The 22,188-nt window shown below is 39.4% G+C and overlaps 1 protein-coding gene across 2 annotated transcripts in view; it reads right to left on the bottom strand.

Moving 5' to 3' along the window:
* AKAP6 (A-kinase anchoring protein 6) overlaps positions 1-22,188 on the bottom strand; it is a 389,020-nt gene that overhangs the window by 251,738 nt on the left and 115,094 nt on the right. For both annotated transcript variants that reach the window (XM_040257143.1, XM_040257142.1), the window contains exon 5: positions 2,619-2,741. In XM_040257143.1, coding sequence (XP_040113077.1) covers positions 2,619-2,741 — 123 coding nt within the window. The remainder of the gene's footprint in view (positions 1-2,618; positions 2,742-22,188) is intronic.

The raw sequence follows: 22,188 nt of genomic DNA on the forward strand, positions 1-22,188 counted from the left end.
AAATCTCTAGGCTTAGTTGTATACTTTCTTTATGGAAAGGTAGATTCTTTTTCACCTACTTTTGAGAAGAATAACAATATTAACTCAGCACTATAGTAAAAAAAATACAAAAAAAATATAAATGACAATATTGCTCAGGAGCTATGTAGATAGACATTGTGCTCAGAGAGACAGAGTAACGCAGAGTTTGCATGAAAGATGTTTAAATGACAGGCTGTATCTAGATTAACTAACACGGCATGCAGTAAACCAGTGACTCAATAACTGTCTTTGAGCATCACTCAAGGGCAATCATACACCCTAGGTCTTCAGCAACTGTTAAAACAAAATTACTCTTAATTTCAGTTCCTAAGATTGTGATTTCACAATGGTGAACAAATCTGAGATTACAGTCCCTCACTATTTGCAAAGCAGAGGTAATGAAGATGTTCCTGTTATCTCTTGAAACTAATACAGACATGGTAGTGGAGAAAATTCATTCAAAAAAGTGTTGATCATCAGGTGGAAACAAGGTTATTCTTTAAGAGATAGACAGACATTTTAAGAAGAACTGTTTGCTGTGGACCTAAGGTAGAATCCATAGCAAAGAGAATAACAGTTTCTATATTTTAGGCGGGAATATCATTATGAAGCCAGTACTGGATACCTGCAATTCATTATGGTCTGCAAAGAGCTCTGCAATTTTCAAGACCAGAATCCAGTGGACACAGGCCGCATGTGGCAATTTAAATTCAAATGTAAATTCATTAGAATTAACATTTCATTTCCTCAGTTAACTCTAGCCACATTTCAAGTGCTCAGTAGATAGGTGTGGTTAGTGGCTCCCACAATGGACGTTCAATATAGAATATTCCATTATCACAGAAAGTTCTAGTGGATGGTGTTGGGCTAGAATGAGACAGAGGCCAACACAGGGGTGCTAAGTGAATAATTCTGCAATACGGATTTGAGAAGAGGAGTACATATTGCTTAAAAAGAGGTCAGGTCATTCAGCTCCCAAAGAGAGGAGAGACCTTGGTTCATATTTTCCTTGCCTGGTTTTCAATAAATAACCTAGAGTTAAAGTGCCCTTTGTGTCCTCATGCCCTCTGGGACCTCAAAAATGAAATTTGTGTTTTCCATAAAATATTAAATCAAGAGAAATTAAGACAGCACATTTAATGTGAAATAAAGTTCATATACTCCTGTTTAAACACAGATTAGAATTTCTGTCAGAACAATGCCAGTGAAAAGTTGACATCCTAATTAATACAATTTACATTATAAAGCAGTGAATATCTTCATCTTGCTATTATGAAATGCCCTCTTTAAAAAAAAAAAATCAAGGCTCTACTCAACAGGGATTTGAATACTAAGGGTAGTATTCAAAAGCCCATGTACAAGAGAGGTAGTTAGGGTCAGTGGCATTTTTACACATCAACCCAGGTCTCTAAAAATGGAAACAATATACTCAGCCTCTACCACACAGTTTTCTGAGTTTAAAAAAAAATCATCCACAGGACATTTACATGTAGCAATAGGATTTTGAGGCTGTTCTTCCTGCTTTTCTTGCAATGATATAAATCACACTGCAAAACACAAACGCTGAAGAACTAAAAAACATCCCTGCTCTCTCTCCCCTCTTCTTCCCTTCTCTCTCCTTTCTCTTTCTCCTCCGTGCACTTAATATCACAGGGAGCGATTCCGGAACCCTGTGAACTCACATATATGCAGGACTCCCACGCAATGTTTATTCAATCCAAATTCTGAGTGTGTGAGAGGGGCAGAGAATCAGCCCCACAGCTGGGTACCCAAGAATTCGTGTTCATTGCCTTTGTCAATTTTATGCTATCGGTGAAAGGAATAAAGATGAGATCCTGAAAGCTTGAATTTTCATTTCCTCTGACAATGTGCTTTTTCTTCATGCTTTATCACACTCTACTACTTGGTTTCCACCCCTTCATAATTGATATCGGCCATTTGAAGCATTCAGTAAAAACCTCATGAGGTTCATCAAATGTCCCCCAGTCTATAATTCTTGCTCCTAACATATTCAGAAGCATATTCATCCAAGTGTTTTCTACTTTCTCTCCATGGCTTTCCTTGTGCACAGGGACAAGAGTAATGACAGTTGTATTAATTATATGCTGAAAAACCCACATAGCAGCAAAAATGATGGAGATCATCATTTTAAATATTTTATTAAAATAACCCAGTGTAGAACAGATAAAGTAGACCCTCTTGATAATGAGAGGTTCATTAATTTTATAAGAATTCTAGAAAGCTTAGAATGGTCATCAAAATGACCTTTCATTTATTTTTTTAAGAAGAAGAAAAACTTCAGTCATCACTTTAGAGAGCAAGGGTCTAGTAAAATTTTCTAAGATATCTTTAAAAATAATTACTTACCTTTTCAGGAAAAGTTTTTAAAAAATAGCTTTAAATATGCAGAATTTAGATTTCATAGTATTACTTGAAATGCCTGTAAATTTTCAGCTTCTGTAATTTACCCCATTAAAACTTGGTTTATTAGCATAAAATGACTTCTGATAAGTAAAATCTACATTCTCCATAAACAAACAAGGACCACATTAAAATTCTTCCCTAACTAACATTAAGAGCAACATAGTCTTGTTTACCAAGTGTGTCTCCAGGTACAGTTTTAGGCCATCCGTCTCTGCTTTAGGAGGTGTCCAATTCTCAGTGGTTTCCATGGCTTCGTTTAACCATTGAATAAATTCATCCAGTTTGTTTACAAACCCCTTGTGACAGAAAAGGGGGGAAAAGAACAAGAAAAGCATGTTAATAGGTTATTTTTTAAAGCCAATCTTAAAAATTCCATACCTCATCGATGGTAAAACTGATACCACTGCAGCCCCATCCTATGTCCACACTGTACAACAAAATTCTTACCATTCCTGCCACTGAAATCTATTGCAATGGAAAGAAACTGTTCATGATACCACTATGGTTTTTTCCCTAGGAAAGATTTTGCTTTTTTTTTTTTGAGGAATTTAGACTGAACTGCAGGGTGTCATTGGAAAGGTCACCCTCAAATCATCAAAACATTTCTGGGTGTCTGACAAGAGCCCCCTCACCAAAAAATCAGGTCAAGTCTGCTAGGAACCTGGCTTTGGGGGATAAAGTAAAGATGGTGTTCTTTACTGAGAAGCCCAAGGAGTTGAGGTGCCTTAACTGAAAGAGAAATCTATTTTTAAATCACATAAGTGTTTAAAGGGACTTGGATGAGTTCTACTGACAGCTCAAATGTCTGTGATTGAGTCTGGGTTCTAAGAAACTAAAAAAGGTACAGGACCAAGGAACAAATGTAAACGCCTAACTTTGGGTGTGCCTTGGACATTAAAAAAAAAAAAAAATTCTTGGCTCAGAAGCACAATTCACAATAACTTTGCAAATTTTCAAATAGTGGTTACAAAAATTTATTGGCCATTTAAAAGAACACATCTGTGGAAACGGAAAATATTTTGAAAAAATGAAAGCCCAGCTCTGAATCTTAAGGGAAGGAAATGGGGCTGGCCACCGGCTTGCCATGGCTGGGTAAACAGCACCACCTGGAGGTCGAAAGGAGGAAGGACAGGCTTCTGTATTTGAACTCACTGAGATGGCTTGGGATGCTAGTTCTCGATTGAACTTAACCTGTTCTTCAGAGTTACCTTTTGATTATCTTTGATTAATATTTTAATACTTAACTGGTGAGTTAGCTTGCAATAAAAATCTAAGCACTCCTCATTATCGGGGGAATTTTAGCTTTCCACCTTCCCTCCTACTTATGTGTCGCCATAAGAATATAAACAGAAATTATGAAAGCAAGTGATACTAAAGTCCATCTGATTTCTGAGACTTTTGTCACCTGCCATTTCTCCACCTCTCTGAGCCTGTTTCTGTGTGGTGTGTCAACTAGTGTTCTGTGAAGTGGACAGATCTATTCTCGTATCATGAGAGGATATTCTTAGAGAAACCAAATAGGCTCCACTCTATACACTGAGCTATGGAACGTGCAGGAGAATTCACATTTGGATGCAGAAAAACGAATATTTGATGTTCATCTTCAGAAGCTCTGCTAGAGTCTTCATGGTGTGAATGAAGGAAAATGAGGCTGACATAAGTAACAACATGAGAAAATGAGGAAAAGATGCAAAATTTTACTTATTTTGTAATATAAATCAAATCCTAGTAAAATAGATACTGGTCTTTCATTTATTCTTTTTAAACTTTTATGTATTTATTTCTGTCTGCACTGGGTCTTCATTGCCGCTGCACAGGCTTTCTCTAGTTGTGGCCAGAAGGGGCTACTCTCTGGTTGTGGGGCATGAACTTCTCATCGCAGTGGCTTCTCTTCTTACAGAGCATGGGCTCTAGAGTGAGGGCTCAGGAGCTGCGAAGCACGGGCTTAGTTGCTCCACGGCACGTGGGATCTTCCTGGACTAGGGATTGAACATGTATCCCCTACACTGGCAGGAGGATTCTTAAGCACTGGGCCACCAGGGAAGTCCCTTATTCATTCTTTTAACAAATATTTATTAAGCAGCTGCTTTGTGTGAAGCACACTGCTGGACAGTACTGGGAACAAAAAGATAAATATCAATGAAGTAAAAATATCAGCAGAACATAAAGCATGTCTAAGCACTGGCTTACTGAATTCTGGTCATTTCAATCAGTAGAAAAAGTTAAACCATCAATAGAGTTGAGACATGTACCTGAACTTTTTTGTGAAACTTATTCTGCCTGTATCAGAATTCTGTCCGTACCTAAGTTTGTTTCTGTTCTTAGTATTTGACCTGCCTGTTTCTCTAATACTCTGAGTTTATGCATATTTACCTGGAGAGTCAAAGATGACTATAAAAATCAGATTTTCTTCATAACACAATTCAATGCTGCGCTATACAAAAAGCACATTTTACACACATTTGCCTCACTGCTACAGACTGAGTTACAAGCCTTTGAAAGGCCACATTTTAGTTTTCCTCAAACTCCTGAATCTCATCTATTCCATCTCTCTCTCTTCTCATTTTCTACCACCACTTACCTTATTGTTCCTTTTTGCCCCTTCTTCTGTTCTCTTTCTCTGCCTCCCTGCCAAGCACCCCAGGGGCACACTGAGCATTACCCAGTCCACAGGCACCAGTCCTCCTGGGCCACCCCCTTAACTGTCTCCTTATGGGTGTATTCCTTGCTATATTCATGTCTGATACATGTTCTGAGAGTCTGATAACTGAAGCCAAGCCAGGATTCCACCTGCAGAAGAAACCTTGGTCATCCAACTTGGGAGAAAATGGAACAGCCGTTAGCCTGTTCTCACCAGTTAACAGCGCACTCCCCACTTTCAAATCATCTGCTGGAGGAATCAAATTATTTACATTTTGAAAGTTCCTTAATGTGATGCTTTTAAAGAATCTTACTTTGAAACTTTCTAATGCATGAATTTTTTTAAAGGCTAAGAAGCACAGGTAAAGTATATAAGAATGCACACTTACAAGTTTGTGTAAAATAATTTGTTAAAGCCCTCAGTTAACATACATTTGAAGATTATATTTGCAAGGAAAATAAAAGGTTGAGTCTTGCAAACAGCTACACTCATGACAGGTTAAAAATACCCATTATTAATCCTCCTACACTATTGGTGGGTAAACAGGTACAGCCACTATGGAAAACAGTGTCGAGTTTTCCTTTGAAAGCTAAAAATAGAGCTACCATATGATCCAGCAATCCCACTCCCAGGCATATATCCATGAAAAAAGAAAATTCTAATTTGAAAAGATGCATGTACCCCAATGTTCATAGCAGCACTATTTACAATAGCCAAGATATGGAAGCAATCTAAGTATCTATTGACAGATGAATAGATAAAGAAGAAGTGGTGTGTGTGTGTGTGTGTGTGTATATATATAAAATGGAATACCTCTCAGCCACAAAAAGTATGGCATATTGTCATTTGCAGCAACATGGATGAACCTAGAGATTATCATAGTAAGTGAGGAAAACCAGACAAAGAAATAGTATATAACATCACTTACACATGAAATCTAAAAAATAGCACAAATGAGTCTGTTTACAAAACAGAAACAGATTCACAGACATAGGAAGCTAATTTATGGTCACCAAAGAGGAAAGTGATGGGGGAGATAAAGTGGGGAAGGGAGGGAGAAGTTAGGAGTACAGGATCAACAAAGGTATGCTATCACATATCAGATAGATAAACAATAAGGATTTTCTGTATAGCACAAGGAACTATATTCAACATCCGATAATATCCTATAATGAAAAATATTCTGGAAAAATATATATCTGAATCACTTTGTTCTAAACCTAGAACTAACACAATATGGTAAACCAACTATATTCCAATTTTATAAAGAATACTCACTATTTCTTTTATTTTCCTGTCTATTCCTCTTCTGTGACAAACCTAGTCCGATTTACTAGAAACTATGGGGGTGATTACTGTTGCTCTAGGACAGAAACAGAGCTTTCCTTGCATCAGACAGGGGACCGGGAAACAGCAACGCAATAGGGAATAAGACATGGTCCCTCTGCCTTGTGTTGTTAAAGGTCTAGGGGTAATTTTTTTAAATAGAATTATATGATTTTTAGAACAAATTGAAATTGAAAACTATTTTGGTAAAAGGGGAAAGGGGTATAAAATAGGAAGCAGATATTTGTGTTGTCAACACAAATCTGTGAAGTGGTGCTGATTATGGTCATTTTACAGATGAGGAGACTGAGGGTCAAAGAAGGTGGGTGCCTAGCCTAGAGGCAGAGCTGGAATCTGAATCGACATCCCAGTCCAGAGTCTGTTCCTCTCACGGGACCACAGCGCCCTCTAGAAACAGTGCTCTGAGAGACATATTACCAGACCCAGATGGAGAAGAAACATTTGTTCCCACTCTCACATTCTTAGCACTGACATTAAAACTCTCAAAAAAGTCCCTCCCCTTCACATTCAGTATTTTCTATTAATTTTTCTGAAACAGGATCTCTGATGAGAGCAGGGACTTTAAAAAAAATCTTTTTTTTAAGCAAGCAAAAATCACCGTAAATTTTATTTTTATAGAAAATTTAAACCAAAATTTTATTTCTAATTTATAGAAAATTTAAACCAAAATTTTAAGGCAGCACATGCTTAAGCAAGCCCATCCTATCAGTGCCTCAATTATAGATGAGTTTGATTCAGTTCAATCAGAGAGGAGATAGCTCTTAGTACTCAGGAGGTAGTTTAACCAGTGAGCTGAGCTGCTAATGTCCTCTTGGTGTTTACTGTTTGGATATGTGTGAACATGTGTGTGTTCATCCAGAGAAGGATGCACATTTCTTGGTGGACACAGAAATCAAGTGTGTTTTCTGACCTAGCCCAGATCAGGTTAACTGCCTTCAGAGGGGGACATGCTGAAGAGCATCAGAAAGTGAACTATTTTCATTAAACTAGAAAAGGTCAGCCTCTGCTGTTAAAACTTTTAAACCGTTCAAAAGTATTTACCCCTTTCTTAGTGTTCCAAGATTAAAGGATTCCGTGAATGACCTTATCTGAACAATGCTAGCTGAAACAATAAGTAATCCCCATATAGCACTCACTAAGCCTGGCATGCTACAGTCCATGGGGTTGCGACGGGTTGGACACAGCTTGGCTTCTGAACAACAACGAACATGCCAGGACCATTAAAAAGCAATATACAATAGATCATCAAGCCAGACTTTAAAATATATTTTCTCTTGAAATCTTCACATAAACCCCTAATGGATGCCCCCATTCCTATCTTATCAATGCAGAAACTGAATTTCAGAGGCACCAAGTAGGGTCATAAAGACCCTGTGAGGTGGGTACTACTGTTGCCCCCATTTTACAAATGAGAAGACTGAGGCCCTGAGAAGTAAGGAGACATGCCCAATGCCATGTGGCTAGAAGGTGGTGGACTCAAGCACCTGAATCCAGAGAGCCCAGCTGGCACCATGTGAAATCATGAAAGGCCAGCTGATTTAATGATTTGCCTAAGTCCCTGGCAGAAATTAGAACTTGAAAAATATTTAAATGAGGATTAATCATGATGACAGGAGAAGGTATATTAAAAGGTGGGGGGAGGGGGAACATGCTTATCATGAACCAGTGCAGATAATATTAAGAGAACAGCTGTTACAACCAGACAAACTGAACTTGATTCCAGGCTCCATCCATCTCTTACTAATAGTATAAACTAAATGAGCTACTTGGTGCCTCTGAAATTCAGTTTCTTCATTGGTAAGGTAGGAATGGGGATATCCATTACGGGTTTATGTGAAAATTTCAAGAGAAATATATATTTTAAAGTCTGGCTTGATAAACAATTTTTAAAAACCATTTCTAATGAACAGATTCCAATTTGATCTTTTATGTCATTCACTCAAAACATTTTGATTATTCACTAAAAGCATACAGCATTTTGCTGGGCGTCACAGGGAAGATGGAGAGAAAAGTCCCCCCACAGTCACAATATGAGAGGTGGCACCGACTGCTCTGGGCATGCAGAGGGGGTCGTAACTTGGCTCAGGTCATCGCATGAGGTGATGTGGTGGGGGCAGCATCTGAATCTGCAGGTGAGCAAAGATTTCCCTACTTCTTATTCCACCTGCAGGTCCTGAAGGGATCATGCTTCTCTATTTAAACAGCACACACTTTAAGGATAATCTGGTTTCATTTTTCAAACCAGGACAAATGCTTTGGAGCCAGTCTTTACCCATTACCACTGGAGCAATTACCAATGAGTAATTGCAATCCTCTTACCTTACCCAAAAGGAAGCTTTATTTAGGTTCTGGCAGCTGGTGAAATTAGAACTCCAATTATAAGCAAAATTATGCATTGAGATTTAATATGTGTATCTACCAAAATATGGGACTTCCCTGGTAGCTCACGCTGGTAAAGAATCCTCCTACAATGCAGGAGGGAAGATCCCCTGGAGAAAGGATAGGCTACTCAGTATTCTTGGGCTTCCCTGGGGCTCAGACTGTAAAGAATCTGCCCACAATGCAGGAGACCTGACTTTGATCCCTGGTTGGGAAGATCCCCTGGAGGAGGGCATGGCAACCCACCTCAGCATTCTTGCCTGGAGAATCCCATGGACAGAAGAGCCTGACAGTCTACACTCCATAGGGTCACAAAGAGTCGGACACGACTGAAGTAACTTCACACACACGCTACCAACATATATATTTAGCCTTCCATTTTTACTTATATACCGAATTCTTATATTAAATGACTAATATAGCTTTTTTACACAATAGCTTTCAAATGCAATTCACCTTTCCCAACCACATATCTGTGTATGTAATGTGCTACCAAGACACAGAGGCTCAAGATCAAATGAAAGGGAATTAAAAGTGATACTTTGAACTCTACCAACTTACACATTTACCCACATTCCTACCTATCAAATCCAACACAGTATAAGTAATTGACAGAAGGGAGGATATGGTATGTGCTTTTAGAAGAAAGATTGAAGAGAAAATGAAATGCTTTAAGGCAGTTTTAACTCTGTTGCCATAAGAAAACTCAAATACTGAAATGTTTTATGAAATATTTAGCTTCTCTTCTAAAGGTTGAATGAAATGTCTTTAGAATTTGAAAATATTCCTAATATAACTATCCCAGAATAAAGGCTGTCAGTTGGAAAGAGAATAAAAAGGGCAAAGAATGGTATTATTTTAAACTGCCCGGGTGAGATGTCTTATTCTGAACTCAGTATCATGTGAGTATGATAAACTGAGCTGAATCTCTAATTCCTTCGAATACCAATGACAGTGGTTTCAACTGAGAAAAGAAGAGCCCAGAAAGACCCCTGACCTTATAACGGGAAAGGCTTTCCTCCAATATCCAAAGGCTTTGACTTCACTACTCCCTGTTGTTTAGTTGCTAAGACATGTCTGACTCTGCGACCCCCATGGGCTGCAGCCCACCAGGCTCTTCTGTCCATGGGATTTTCCAAGTAAGAATACTGGAGTGAGTCAGTAATCCCCTACTTATTTATAAAAAGAAATGGTCAACAATGTTAACGGCAAAACAAGTCTGGAATGCATATCATCAAAGTCTAATAAAGATAGGAATGAATAAAAGAAATAGGAATAAACTGGAACTCATGATAAGTTAATATTAACTGAGTACCTATTATGTGCCAGGCACTTATGTATTATACTTAAAACTACTCTATGCTGTAAGGGTCCCACACTCTCCATTTTACAGAGAACACTGATGCACAGACAAATGCTTACAACTGTCAGGAGTGAAGCTGGGGACCCTCCCACAGAGCTGTGCTCCCTGACTCCGTGTGACACATTGTCTCCAAGCACCCTCAACGTTCCAGAGGCACTGGATCAGCAGATCAGGCCATCTTTATCTGCCTCTGAATCCCAAACAAGGACCTAGGTTGCTCTCACTTTAGAATTTAAGATTATGATTGTTTAATGGTTTACTTGTAGGCTTTTTATATCCAGTGTTATAAATAACAGTACTTAACATTTGGGTGCTGACTATCTACCAACTATTCTTCTGATAACTTGTGTAGTCACTTAATCTTCACAAATGTCTCTATTGTACAGATGAAGAGGCTGAAGCATAGAGGAGTTATGTAATTTATTCAAGGTCATAAAGCCATTAAATAGCTATTAAGTAGTTTTGTTCCAGGGCCCCAAGCTCTAAACCACTAAGCCACAGTCTTTGTAAGCAAACTTACCCTCATGGGGTTCACAGAGAGAAAAACAAAGGACATAAACATTAACTGTGGTCCATTCTTGCTCTCAAGCCTCTGTGAGAACCACTGTCTGCGCCGCAAGACTTCAACATTCCCATAACCGCCACCTGTGTTGTAGATAATTCTCCCTTCTCTACACTATTTTCTGCCCTCCTTTGCTCCTTTTTTAAGAAAGGGCTAATCTTTTATTGACATTAGATGAACATTTACTATTATACAAAATCTTATAAATCTTACTTGGAAATATATAACAAAAATATAGGCATTATATAGACATGTTATATAGACAAGAGCTCCCATATAAACTTTCTATAGAAGATATATAAACATTATATAGAAAAGGGGAAACATTTTATTGAGATTAGATGAACATTTTCCTTAGCAACAATTTTTGTTCATTTTTATTATAATATATATTAAAGTATATCTGCTTTACAGTGTTGACTAGTGTTTCTCTTTTGCCTTTTGCTTCTCTTTCCTCTACTCCTTGCCCGCCCGCCCCATTCTTCATTTTTCTCTCCCTTTTTCGCTCCTCTCTTCCTTCCTCTCCTCCTCCTTCTTCCTTGTCATTCCTCTCTCTCCTTCTGCAGCTCAAAGTCTCCCCAAACCATGTTGCGGCTAATCAATCACTTTTAATAAACATTTCCCCATATGTTCATACAATTTTTAATGAAAAGGGCAGTTTCCTCGACACTGAATACAGAGCTGAAATGATATAATCTTATGTTTAGATGGGAATACTTTCCTGAATAGTAAAACCTCCTTGTAAATCTAATAACTGGAACAAGAATGCATGTAGATAGATGGGGGTGCTTTTAGATGATAAAATTTTTCAAAAGATTATCTATGATTGTTTAAATAGCCTAAATTTTATCTAAAGAACATACAGTTCTTTACTAATAACAAAGTTATTGCTTTAGAAAAAAATGGAATTCAGCGTAGAGAGTTTATCACACTGGATGAGCAAGAAACAGCCAACTTTCTACCAGAGAACTCCAGAGCAGCGAGTCAGTTAAGGGTAACAATGCAGCCACTGTACTATCAGTGGAGCCAAGAAGATAGAAAATAGCACTATCTAAATACATCTGCTTGCAAAGAACAAGAGTTCCCATGCACATTAGAAGTACAGACCCAGTCTTCAAAAGCTCCTCAGATCCCAGGTAGTTCAATGTCTTACAGGTAAGGAAACTGAGGCTCAGAAAGGTCAACTACTTGACTGGTAACAGACCAGCAGGCAGCTGAGGCAGAAGGACTCAGGTATTGTGTCCTCAGGTACAGAGCTCTATTATTGTCTATTTTTAAGTTTTCATGAATGTCTTATGGGGTAAAAAATTCTAGAATTAAAACAAAGACAGAATTAGAGTTTTAAAGAATAATGTAGAATTCCAGAGTTCTGTTGGCTTAGCTAATTGGGTATGCCATCTGATTGAGTGGCCTTAGGCCAGATGAAAAACAATAGAGGACACTGAGAGGAGCCAAGAACACTCTTGGCAGATAAAATCCAGTAGAGAACTACTCATTATGAGAAATCTAAGTAGCTGAGCATGGCTAATGTTCTGGAGGCAAACAGGGAAACTGAGAAGTGAGGTTGTGAAGAGTCTAAGCCAAGAGCTGGGCATTTGCACTGCACTCTCAAGTTGGGGCTTGATCCTAAGAACAATGAGGGTGTCACTGCGGTTCTGCAGCAGAAGAGAGAGAATCTGATCAGTATCTTAGAAGACTCACTCTGACTGCAGTGTGGAGAGTGGATTGGCAGGTGTTAGGCTGAGATCAGAAAAGCCAGTTGAAAGACTACTACCCTAACTCCTGTGAGGGCTAGACTGAGGCAGAAGCAGTGGGCATGGAGGGAACATGCAAGATTGCAGACAGAGAAGTTAACACAGACAGGAACAGTTGGATTTGATAGATAAAAAATTGGGGAAATCTGTTAGAATCTGATATGACTTCTAGATTTCAATTTTGGTTGGAGTTACTATTCTCTGAAAGAAGCAGGAAGATATTCAGAAGGAAGAAATCATTTTACATGGTCTTAGATAGCATGTGAGGGGTAAGGAACAAGATCTAGGTTAGAGAAAGCAACCTACAGCTAGTACTGGAGACCACGGGCAGGAATGAGAACCCAGGAACAGTGTGGAGGGACATATCTACTGGGTGTCTTCTACAGACTGAGACCCACAGTGCAATGCTCTTAATTTTATTCACCCTAGTCCCTCACTCCATGTCTGCTGGGAAATCTTCCTCAAAGTCCATCAAGGCTACAAAGATAAACAGCCAACAGCTGAGAGGCACTAGGAACATACTCATGTTGTTCTTGGTGGGAAAAAATGTACTTGCTGCCCTTTTGTGACAAGCTAGCAAAATCCAGTATTAACCAGAAAACAGGATGTGCTAATAGGAAGCACCAGACCACCTCACCTGCCTCCTGAGAAATCTGTATGCAGGTCAAGAAGCAACAGTTAGAACTGGACATTGAACAACAGACTGGTTCCAATCAGGAAAGGAGTACATCAAGGCTATATATTATCACCCTGTTTATTTAACTTATATGCAGTGGCTGCGTGGGGGCAGGAGGGCCTAGAGGAGCCATCCCACGTTGAAGGTCAGGAAGGGCGGCAATGAGGAGATACCCCTCATCCAAGGTAAGGAGCAGTGGCTGCGCTTTGCTGGAGCAGCCATGAAGAGATACCCCACACCCAAGGTAAGAGAAACCCAAGTAAGATGGTAGGTGTTGCAAGAGGGCATCAGAGGGCAGACACACTGAAACCATACTCACAGAAAACTAGTCAATCTAATCACACTAGGATCACAGCCTTGTCTAACTCAATGAAACTAAGCAGGGCAACCCAAGACAGGCAGGTCATGGTGGAGAGGTCTGACAGAATGTGGTCCACTGGAGAAGGAAATGGCAAACCACTTCAGTATTCTTGCCTTGAGAAACCCATGAACAGTAATGAAAAGGCAAAATAATGGATACTGAAAGAGGAACTCCCCAGGTCAGTAGGTGCCCAATATGTTACTGGAGATCAGTGGATAAATAACTCCAGAAAGAATGAAGGGATGGAGCCAAAGCAAAAACAATACCCAGCTGTGGATGTGACTGGTGATAGAAGCAAGGTCCGATGCTGTAAAGAGCAATATTGCATAGGAACCTGGAATGTCAGGTCCATGAATCATGGCAAATTGGAAGTGGTCAAACAAGAAACGGTAAGAGTGAACATCGACATTCTAGGAATCAGAGAACTAAAATGGACTGGAATGGGTGAATTTAACTAGATGACCATTATATCTACTACTGCAGGAATGATCCCTCAGAAGAAATGGAGTAGCCATCATGGTCAACAAAAAAGTCTGAAATGCAGTATTTGGATGCAATCTCAAAAACGACAGAATGATCTCTGTTCGTCTCCAAGGCAAACCATTCAATATCACAGTAATCCAAGTCTATCCGCCAACCAGTAATGCTGAAGAAGCTGAAGTTGAACGGTTCTATGAAGACCTATAAGACCTTTTAGAACTAACACCCAAAAAAGATGTCCTTTTCATTAGAGGGGACTGGAATGCACAAGTAGGAAGTCAAGAAAAACCTGGAGTAACAGGCAAATTTGGCCTTGGACTGTGGAATGAAGCAGGGCAAAGACTAATAGAGTTTTGACAAGAAAATGCACTGGTCATAGCAAACACCCTCTTCCAACAACCCAAGAGAAGACTCTACACATAGACATCACCAGATGGTCAACACCGAAATCAGACTGATTATATTCTTTGCAGCCAAAGATGGAGAAGCTCTATACAGTCAACAAAAACAAGACCAGGAGCTGACTGTGGCTCAGATCATGTACTCCTTATTACCAAATTCAGACTTAAATTGAAGAAAGCAGGGAAAACCACTAGACCATTCAGTTATGACCTAAATCAAATCCTTTATGATTATACAGTGGGAGTGAGAAATAGATTTAAGGGCCGAGATCTGATAGATAGAGTGCCTGATGAACTATAGAATGAGGTTCGCGACATTCTACAGGAAACAGGAATCAAGATCATCCCCATGGAAAAGAAATGCAAAAAAGCAAAATGGCTGTCTGGGGAGGCCTTACAAATAGCTATGAAAAGAAGAGAAGTGAAAAGCAAAGGAGAAAAGGAAAGATATAAGCATCTGAATGCAGAGTTCCAAAGAATAGCAAGAAGAGATAGAAAGCCTTCCTCAGCGATCAATGCAAAGAAATAGAGGAAAACAACACAATGGGAAAGACTAGAGATATCTTCAAGAAAATTAGAGATACCAAGAGAACATTTCATGCAAAGATGGGCTCGATAAAGGACAGAAATGGTATGGACCTAACAGAAGCAGACGATATTAAGAAGACGTGGCAAGAATACACAGAAGAACTGTACAAAAAAGATCTTCACGACCTGGATAATCACAATGGTGTGATCACTCATCTATAGCCAGACAACCTGGAATGTGAAGTCAAGTGGGCCTTAGAAAGCATCACTACGAACAAAGCTAGTGGAGGTGATGGCATTCCAGTTGAGCTATTTCAAATCCTGAAAGATGATGCTGTGAAAGTGCTGCACTCAATATGCCAGCAAATTTGGAAAACTCAGCAGTGGCCACAGGACTGGAAAAGGTCAGTTTTCATTCCAATCCCAAAGAAAGGCAATGCCAAAGAATGCTCAAACTACCACACAATTGCACTCATCTCACATGCTAGTAAAGTAATGCTCAAAATTCTCCAAGCCAGGCTTCAGCAATACGTGAACCATGAACTTCCTGATGTTCAAGCTGGTTTTAGAAAAGGCAGAGGAACCAGAGATCAAATTGCCAACATCCGCTGGATCATGGAAAAAGCAAGAGAGTTCCAGGAAAACAACTACTTCTGCTTTATTGACTATGCCAAAGCCTGTGACTGTGTGGATCACAATAAACTGGAAAATTCTGAAAGAGATGGGAATACTAGACCACCTGATTGGCCTCTTGAGAAATCTGTATGCAGGCCAGGAAGCAACAGTTAGAACTGGACATGGAACAACAGACTGGTTCCAAATAGGGAAAGGAGTACGTCAAGGCTGTATATTGTCACCCTGCTTATTTAACTTATATGCAGAGTACCTCATGAGAAACGCTGGGCTGGAAGAAGCACATGCTGGAATCAAGATTGCCGGGAGAAATATCAATAACCTCAGATATGCAGATGACACCACCCTTAAGGCAGAAAGTGAAGAGGAACTAAAAAGCCTCTTGATGAAAGTAAAAGAGGAGAGTGAAAAAGTTGGCTTAAAGCTCAACATTCAGAAAATGACGATCATGGCATCTAGTCCCATCACTTCATGGGAAATAGATGGGGAAACGGTGGAAACAGTGTCAGACTTTATTTTGGGGGGCTCCAAAGTCACTGCAGATGGTGACTGCAGCCATGAAATTAAAAGACAGTTACTCCTTGGAAGAAAAGTTATGACCAACGTAGATAGTATATTCAAAAGCAGAGACATTACTTTGCTGACTAAGGTCCGTCTAGTCAAGGCTATGGTTTTTCCAGTAGTCATGTATGGATGTGAGAGTTGGACTGTGAAGAAGGCTGAGTGCCAAAGAATTGATGCTTTTGAACTGTGGTGTTGGAGAAGACTCTTGAGAGTCCGTTGGACTGCAAGGAGATCCAATCAGTCCATTCTGAAGGAGATCAACCCTGGGATTTCTTTGGAAGGAATGAAGCTAAAGCTGAAACTCCAGTACTTTGGCCACCTCATGGGAAGAGCTAACTCATTGGAAATGACTTTGATGCTGGGAGGGACTGGGGGCAGGAGGAGAAGGGGACGACAGAGGATGAGATGGCTGGATGGCATCACTGACTCAATAGACATGAATCTGAGTGAACTCTGGGAGTTGGTGATGGACAGGGAAGCCTGGTGTGCTGCAATTCATGGGGTTGCAAAAAGTCAGACACGACTGAGCGACTGAACAGACTAAGCATATATCAGGAGAAATGCTGGACTGGATGAAGCACAAGCTGGGATCAAGATTACCTGGAGAAATATCAATAACCTTAGATATGCAGATGACACCACACTATGGCAGAAAGTGAAGAAGAACTAAAGAGCTTCTTGATGAAAGTGAAAGAGGAGAGTGAAAAAGTTGGCTTAAAACTCAACATTCAGAAAACTAAGATCATGGCATCTAGTCCCATCACTTCATGGCAAATAGATGGGGAAACAGTGACAGACTTTATTTTGGAGGGCTCCAAAATCACTGCAGATGGCGATTGCAGTCATAAAACTAAAAGATGTTTGCTCCTTGGAAGAAAAGTTATAACCAACCTACACAGCATTTTAAAAAGCAGAGATATTACTTTGCCAACAAAGGCCCATCTAGTCAAAGCTATGGTTTTTCCAGTAGTCATGTATGGATGTGAGAGTAGAACAATAAAGAAAGCTGAGCGCAGAAGAATTGATGCTTTTGAACTGTGGTGTTGGAGAAGACTCTTTAGTCCCTTGGGCTGTAAAGAGATCCAACCAGTCCGTCCTAAAGTAATGCAGTCCTGAGTATTCATTGGAAGGACTGATGTAAAGCTGAAACTCCAATACTTTGGTCACCTGATGCAAAGAACTGACTCATTTGAAAAGACCCTGATGCTGGGAAAGATTGCAGGCAGGAGGAGAAGGGGATGACAGAGGATGAGAAGATTGGATGGCATCACTGACTCAATGAACATGAGTTTGGGTAAACTCCAGGAGTTGGTGATGGACAGGGAATCCTGGCATGCTGCAGTCCATGGGGTTGCAAAGAGCTGGACACGACTGAGCAATTGAACTGAACTGAACTGAAAAGTACTCCTGGGAGAGGCATGTTCCAGTTGTAAAATGAGGGAAATGAGCTGGACAGCTTCTCATGCCTTTCTGACTGTCACCATCTCTGGTTCTTGCATACAGAGCCTCTTTCAGAGCCAGGGATGCTCAGATGAGTTCCCTGTTCTTCTAGTTGAACAGGGAACTGTTCTTTGGTAACTTCTGCATACCTTCCTGATGTCACCTACTCCTCTCACTATACCTATCCTTTAAGATTCAGCTTCAAGGCCCCTCTCCCAGCAAACCATCCTGACCTAGCACTATCTCTCCAACATACTTTCTTAACTTTTTCCATCTTTTGCAGTCAGTGTTCTGATGGACAATTGTAAACCTCCTGGAGACACTTCCTTTTTCTTCCCATAAATCGTAATGATCTTCCCCTGGCTAAAGAGTGCTGTGGGAATTATTTATAAGTACAAAATTATAAATACATATTATAAATATGTATAATTACAAATTACACATAAATAAGTACATATTATTTATAAGGATGCTGTGTGGCAATATTATAAACTAGAAGTTTGTATTTATCTGAACACATATTCACAGCATAAATTCCTCTACATAAACTTCCTAAGGTGTCAGACAAGTGCATTAACTAAAATTATTGGGCCAATTAGAGAAGAATCATCTCTAATGCAACATAAGAATCATTTGTCAAGGCAGGAGGCTCAGAGTCTCACAGAGAAGAGGGGTGCAGGAATCTAGGGTGACTATCACAGGTCCCAGGAAGGAGGAGGGGTGGCCTTAACCACCGTGGGTGGGTCTTGAGTAGGAGGTTGAGGCTTCATAATGACCAAGATGGCTGAAGGTAGGAGGAGAAAATAGGGTGGTGGCATCCGATCCCAAAAGGCCAGAGCCACCTGCATACAAACAGCTACTGAGGCCTCAGCCCTCCCCTCTCATAATAGTAATAGGAACAATGACAACCACAGGAGTGAACATTTATTAAATGCTTACTACATGCCAGGTACAATTTTGAGCTCTTTAAACATTTTAACACATTTAATCATTTAAAAAAAACTGTATGTGGAAGATACACTTTTAACTTACTTTGCAAGGAAAAAAACTGGGGTGAGAGACATCAAGTCACTGGCTCAAGATACGTAGAACCGTATCAACCTGAAAAATGCAAAGTACCTGGGCCTGAACTTACAGGTAGCACCTTCCCTGGGTAACGCTGCTTATCCACCATGAAAATCTCAGGCCAATCTTCTTTATACGATGAGATCAATAGCCTGACATAGTCTGACATCATGTGTGACCTCGTCACAGAACCCACACTCTTGGAATCATCTGCCCCCACACTGATGAAAATTAAAAAGTTAATTTTAAGACATCACAACAGCAAACTTGTCAAGATGAATGTTTCCAATCTGCTTAATTTAGCTGAACTTACTTACTATCAATCAGTCTAATTCATATCTAATTCTTACTTGTTTATTGTCACCATTGTCCCTAGCCTCCTGGCATCTGAGAAACTCTAGCCAGGCCCTAGATTCCTCTAGGATGTCTGGTTCTTCTCACTTTACGGTGCTGGAAATGCAGCATGCATATTTTCATACCACCAGGCTCATTAATGTCATAGCCCCACACTCACTCACCATGAGGGTCTTCTAAAGAGAATTCACCCAGGATTCCATGGAACAGAAAGAAATTCCATGTTGAAGTGATATATTCTAGCAAATATTTTAGAGAGAAATGGCTGCATCTCTTAGTTATACCTCTTAATCTCATAACATTTCAGAACTGAGAGGTATCTTAGAGGTCAGCATGTTCAGTTTCTCTACTAATGTTTATTTTTTGAAACTGAACCTTGAGGGCTAAAGTTTCTAAGGTCTCAATCTACATGGGGCAGAATTAATATTCTTATTCTAAAATTAAGATTATTCTTTCTATTATTGTGGATGCTAATTCCTTGAATTCATGGGAAAGGTCACAATCATGATAAGACTGGTATTCATGTAGCTGTTGGAGTTTACAATGAGCTGGTGCTCTTTGTAATTTCATACAATAATCTGTGCAATGACAAACATAATTAATATCCCATTTTAGAGACTAAGAGATTTAAACGTAAACTTTGAGTGATGTACTCAAGTTTTCATAATTAAACAATGGGGGGCTATGAACTGAGTTCAAAGTTCCTGCCTTTCAGTCTGTACACTTGAGTAAATTACTAACTTCTCTATGTATCTCTGCCCTCATTGATAAAATGGGGATAAAATAAGTGTATTTATCACAGAGGTATTTTTTTCTTGAGAATTAATGTGATGATGTGTTAAATGAATAAAACTCTTAGCATCTTGCCTGATGTGGCAAGTGGGCAATAAATGTCACGGATTTCTTTTTTTTTTAATCACTATCTTTCTAAAACATCATACTGTTAACACAGAGCAATTACTTTAGGCTTAAGGATAAAGAAGGGTTCACTAATGCCCTGATAATTATTGAAATTGAATTAAAAATGCAACACTGAGTTTATTCCTCTTTTGATTTTCATCATCATAGAAATACTTGCTGTCAAATGAGGTTAGGAACTTTTATCATCCTGACACAACAAAAACCAATTTAATCATAGCTTTTTTACACCAAGAAAAGAACAAAGAACTATTTTCATATTAATATTTAAAACTGCAAACAAAAAACTGCACCTTCCTTATAATACATTGCAGAAGTTAAAAATCAGATGCACTGACTGGATGTAGCCTCATGGTGGTGCTAAATCACCATGGATAAAGCCTGGAGCACCAGCTAAGGCTCTGCAGAAGCCAAACGGACAGAGGACTGAAGCATTCCTACTGAGTTAACCAGGAAGGTATTTGCTTTGAATTCCTACAGTTCTTCTCCACAAACCTTGACCAATGACCTTGACATACTGTCCCAACAAATTCATTAGTAATGTTAATTCAGTTTTTTCCCCTGGCATTGCAACAAATAAAATATACACATATATATAATATTAGCTATAAAAACATCTGTGTAGCTCTATTTTTCAATGTTGTATTAATTGAGATTCTCAACTTGGATTTGGCCACAGCATCTGCATACAAGATAACATTTACCTCTGCCCCGTTCATCTACTGTAGATCTTAATTTCATATGTCCCTTGGAACCATTTATTAAAGTTCTTATATCTCTCAGCCCCCAAATCTTAGCTTGAAATCTCAACTCTTGACCCTCTTCCTCCACTATCTCATTTTTTAAAAGCCACAAAACTAGATTGATTTTCCCTTCATAGCATAACCCACCTCTCTTCATTTTCCTTAACTGACCTCCAAAACCATAGTTCAGACCCTTTTATCATACATGCAGGTTGTTGCAACAACCTTCAAAATTAGCCTTAGAGCATTAGCTCCCAACCTTGACTGCACATCAGAACCGCATGAAGGAGCTTTAAAAAATACCCATCCCTTGGGAATCTGCTTTAATAGCTTTGGGTGGAGCCTGAAGTTGGAATTTTCTTTTCAAAGCTCCCAGTCATTATAATGTGCAGCCACAATCAAGAACCACTTCACCAGAGATGTATCTAGCACATCATGGTCATGTTAACCTTAGACTATAAACTATCTGGGCCAAATATTTGAGTAATTTCTCTTCATCAGAAAGATTGCAAATAAGTGACTTTAAGGCCAAGCTGGATTTTAAAAAGGCAGAGGAACCAGAGATCAAATTGCCAACATCTGCTGGATCACGGAAAAAGCAAGAGAGTTCCAGAAAAACATGTACTTCTGCTTTATTGACTACGCCAAAGCCTTTGACTGTGTGGATCACAATAAACTGTGGAAAATTCTTCAAGACATGGGAGAACCAGACCACCTGACCTGCCTCCTGAGAAATTTGTAGGCCGATCAAGAAGCAAGAGTCAGAACCAGACATGGAACAACAGACTGGTTCCAAATTGGGAAAGGAGTACATCAAGGCTGTATATTGTCACCCTGTTTATTTAATTTATATGCAGAGTACATCATGTGAAATGCCAGGCTGGGTGAAGCACAAGCTGGAATCAAGATTGCCGGGAGAAATATCAATAACCTCAGATACGCAGATGACACCACGCTTATGGCAGAAAGTAAAGAGGGACTAAAGATCCTCTTGATGAAATTAAAAGAGGAGAGTGAAAAATCTGGCTTAAAACCCAGCATTCAAAACACTAAGATCATGGCATCCAGTCCCATCACTTCATGGTAAATAGATGGGGAATCAATGGAAACAGTGAGAGATTTTATTTTGGGGGGCTCCAAAATCACTGCAAATGGTAACACAGCCATAAGGTTAAAAGACACTTGCTTCTTGGAAGAAAAGCTATGACCAGCCTAGATAGCATATTAAAAAGCAGAGACAGGCTTTGAAACATGTATACTGTCATGTAAGAAATGACGTGCCAGTCTATGTTTGATACAGGATACAGGATGCTTGGGGCTGGTGCATGGGCATGATCCAGAGAGATGATATGGGGTGGGAGGTGGGAGGGGGGTTCAGGATTGGGAGCTTGTATACACCCGTGGTGGATTCATGTCAATGTATGGGAAAACCAATACAGTATTGTAAAGTAAAATAAAGTAAAAATAAAACTTAAAAAAAATAAAAAAATAAAATCTAATGTTTCCGGGGAGAAAAATAAATAAATAAAAAGCA

This window comes from Oryx dammah, unplaced genomic scaffold (genome assembly GCF_014754425.2).
Source record: "Oryx dammah isolate SB20612 unplaced genomic scaffold, SCBI_Odam_1.1 HiC_scaffold_16, whole genome shotgun sequence".
NCBI lineage: Eukaryota > Metazoa > Chordata > Mammalia > Artiodactyla > Bovidae > Oryx > Oryx dammah.